The sequence below is a fragment of the Fonticula alba genome, assembly GCF_000388065.1.
Source record: "Fonticula alba strain ATCC 38817 unplaced genomic scaffold supercont2.2, whole genome shotgun sequence".
In the NCBI taxonomy this organism is placed as follows: Eukaryota; order Rotosphaerida; family Fonticulaceae; genus Fonticula; species Fonticula alba.
In genome coordinates this window covers 3,001,570-3,005,271 of record NW_009242972.1, presented here as the reverse complement: position 1 = coordinate 3,005,271, position 3,702 = coordinate 3,001,570, and the positions used below count along the sequence as shown (strand labels likewise).

The window sequence follows — 3,702 nt, the reverse complement described above, 5'->3', positions numbered from 1 at the left end:
GGGGGGGGGGGGGGGGGGGGGGGGGGGGGGGGGGGGGGGGGGGGGGGGGGGGGGGGGGGGGGGGAGGAGGGCAGAGAGAAAGACACGCGGGCGGCCGCCAACCAGCCTGCCTCCCGAGCATGATGTGGCCAGAGGGCGGGATCGTCCGCAGTCTGCTCGCCACCCTTTTCCTAGTCTTCTAGAATGCCCAACTTGCACGCTGTATAACCGTCATTTCGTGGCTTTGTTTGAGCCTCATCCCGCGCTCGGGGGGGGGGGGGGGAGCCAAAGGCGCAGGGAGACGAGGCGCGAGTCGGGGGGTGCCGGGTACGGGGTGGGAGGTGCGGGGGATGCGCGCGGCGGCGTCCATGTTCACCCTCGGGCGGCCGGTGTCCCCCTCCCCGGAGGGCACACAGGGACCGGCGCAGGTGTCGCGGCCGAATTCTGGCGTCCCATGAGCGGGAGAGCATGGTGGCGGTTTCAGATTCGGGCCTCCGGGTGGGGGGAGGTGTCCTCTTGGGCCGGCCCCCCGCCGGCCGCATCCCGCCTCTGGGTGCGCACAGACGGCAGCCCCCTCCTCCCTCCCCCCCCCCCCCCCCTCCCCTCTCGCCCTTCTTCTGCACAGCACTCCCCTTGCCTTCCGCCCTCGTCGCCCCTCGCTCTTCATTTGGGCCGTTTCCTGTTAGACCCGCCCCGCGCCCCTCTTCCCGGGCTTCACTTCTTCGCCATGGTACGGTCGTCCGCGTGTGGGCTCTCTCTCTCTCTCTCTTGCCGCGTCCTCCTCTGCCCCCCTCGGTTTGTGTCTCTCGGATTCTCCCTCCCTTCCTAACCATGCCTCCCCCCTCCTCGCGGTCTTCACAGAGCCGCATCTACGTTGGCGGGCTGTCCTCCGACACCCAGGAGAACGATCTCCGCAGCCAGTTCGACAAGGTGCCCCCGCCCCCCCTCCTCTCTCTCTCTCTCTCTCTCTCTCTTTTCTTTGCCCTCTTCTTACCGCCCCGTTCGCTTGGCCGCTCGCTCGCTTCATGCTTACCGTGCCCTGGCCTCTGTCTCCCTTTGCCAACTCACGCCTGATGCCCACTTCATCGATGACACACGCGCAGTTCGGCGCCATCAACGACATTCGCCTGGTGTCCAACAACCGCTCCACCTTCTGCTTCATCGACTACAACAGCCCGTCCGAGTCCGAGGAGGCCGTCCGCCAGATGAACCGGTTCGTGACTCCTCCCTCCTCGTCCTCCTCCACTCGGCCCCCGCCGTCTGCTCTCGGCCCTATCGGCTCCCCCTTTTTGCTCTCGGCCCGGTCTGGTCCTCCCTCTTGCGCTCTTCCCCGCCCTGACCTTTGCCCACAGCCAGAACTTCCTCGGCTCCTTCATCCGCGTGGAGGTCTCGCACTCCAAGGAGGGCAGCCGCGGTGCTCGCACCACCCCCGGCATCCGCCACAGCGACTTCCGCATCATCATTGAGAACATCTCGCCGGCTGTCAGCTGGCAGGATCTGAAGGTACGCATGCCTGCGTGTCCTTCCCTTGCGCTCTCTCCTGTGGCGTCCTACGACCCTCTCAATGTTGCCTTCTTCTTTTTCTTCCCCTCCTCCTCCTCCTGCTCCTCCTGCTCCGCCTTTCCTCGCTCCTCCCTCCCTGCCTTCGCGGGTCGTCTGACATTCTTGCCATGTGCCCCTCTTGTGCTCGCAGGACCACTTCCGCCCGATCGGTGAGGTCCTCTTCGCTGATGTCGTTGGCGGCGAGGGCTTCGTCGAGTTCGAGACCGAGGACGACATGGATCGCGCCGTACGTGCCTCGATTGCCTTGTTCCTCTCTGTTGGCCGCCCTTTTGTCCGCCTCTCCCCCCTCCCCTCTCGCTCCTTCATTTCCTGCCTCCCTGTAGCCGGCTCTGCTTGCCCCCCTCCCCCGCCCTCTCCGCCCTCTCCGCCCTCTCCGCCCTCTCCGCCCTCTCCGCCCTCTCCGCCCGCTTGCTCGCAGCCCGCCGGCGCCAGGACGGACCAGGAGATGTGCGCTCCCTTGCGCGGGGCCCGCCCCCTCCCCCTTCCCCCCTTGACTGACTGTTCTCTTCCGGCGACAGATCCGTGAGTTCGACAACACCCCGATCAAGGACCAGGTGGTGACCATCAAGCGCGACACCGTGCCGCGCAACTTCGGCCCGCCGGTCCGCCGCCGTGAGTCCGGCCCCCGCCGTGGTGGCGGCCCGCGTCGTGATTACGACCGCGAGTATGACCGGGGCTATGACCGTGACCGTGACTACGATCGCCGCGACCGTGACTACGGCCGTGACTATGATCGCTACCGCGACCGCGACTACGATCGCGACCGCGACTACGATCGCGACCGCGACTATGACCGCTACCGCGACCGTGACTATGACCGCCACCGCGATCGCGATTACGACCGCCACCGCGATTACGACCGCCGCGACCGCGACTACGGCCGCGACCGCGACTACGATCGCGACTACGATCGCGACTATGATCGCCGCTCTCGCAGCGGCCGCAGCCGTAGCCGCAGCCGCTCGCCCATTGCCTCGCGCGGGCGCTCTCCCTCTCCCGGCCCGGCCCGTGGGCGCTCCCCCTCGCCTGGTGGCTACTCGCGCCCGGCGGCCGACAACAGCCCCAAGGACTAAGGGGCGCCCAGGCCATGTGGGGTGAGGCGCCGCGTGTCTGTGTTCCAGCCCCTCCTTTTCGCCTGTCCTCCTTTGTCCGTGTGTGTGTGTGTGTTCCTTTTCGTCTTTTTTTTGCAACACACGCAGTGTCTCGCCTCGATCTGCCTGCTTTCCCTCTCCCCCCTCCCCCGCTCTCCTCCACCCTTTCTTGGATGTGGGTGACGACGGTTATATTGTGCAGGGGGGCGGGGGCGGAGCGGGGAGAGAGAGAGAGAGAGAGGCAGCGCGTGCCTCCCCCCTCCTTCTGTTGTGGTGCCGCATGCGGCCGCACGTCGCCGTGCGCGTGCTCCTGGTCGACTGGAAAGAGGACGAGCAAGAGCCAGCTTTGCGTGTCCGTGCGCGCATCGCCCCATTCCCCCCCCCCCCTCCCTCCCACTTCCCCATCTCCATTCGACTCTCCCCTCCCCCCCCCTGTCCTTCTCCTTTTGGTGTGACTCCCCTTACAATACTCATTGAATTCCTCGGATAATGAAAGATCGCACGCATGGAGATACGGGCCTGCGTCGTGCTGCGGACACACGCGTAGTTCGCCCCTTTCCCCCTTCGGCAGGTCGCTTTGGTGGTTGACGCGGTCACTTTCGGCTTGGATTTCTCTCTCTCTCTCTCTCCTCTTTCCTCGGGGCAGGCGCATGCTCCCTCCGCCATTCTCTTGGGACGCTGTGCTGCTGGTGGCAGGGGGAGGTCTCCCCGCGCATGGTTTTTGGACGCAGGTTTGCCCCTCGTAGATGTTTTCTTCTCTTGCCGCGCGCGCGTGTGTGTGTGTGTGTATGTGTGTGTGTGTGTGTGTGTGTGTGTGTGTGTGTGTGTGTCGGTGTCTGTATGTGTGCGGGCGGGCGGCGGGCGGTGTGTGGGGGTATGTGTGCGCTCAGGCAAGACCTCGCCTCGGGCCTCTGTGGGGCTTTTTCTTGGCTCCTTCCTTCCCTCCCTGAAAGAAAGGACAAAGGAGGGGGTGACACTCTGCGCTGGGATTCCTTAGAGGGCAGAGAGAGGGGATGGCATCGCGACATGTCCTCCCCTGTGGGTGGGTGTGGGTGTGCATGCCCCCCCC

The 3,702-nt window shown here is 65.9% G+C and overlaps 1 protein-coding gene across 1 annotated transcript; it reads left to right on the top strand.

The window, feature by feature from the left end:
* Positions 1-549: 549 nt before the first annotated feature.
* H696_01630 (hypothetical protein) lies at positions 550-2,615 on the top strand (the record flags this gene model as incomplete). The annotated part of the gene is made up of 6 exons (XM_009495533.1): positions 550-709; positions 841-909; positions 1,083-1,192; positions 1,332-1,482; positions 1,673-1,768; positions 2,061-2,615. Exons 1-6 carry the CDS (start codon positions 707-709, stop codon positions 2,613-2,615), a joined length of 984 nt encoding a protein of 327 aa, XP_009493808.1. The 5' UTR covers positions 550-706.
* Between the last annotated feature and the right edge of the window lie 1,087 nt (positions 2,616-3,702).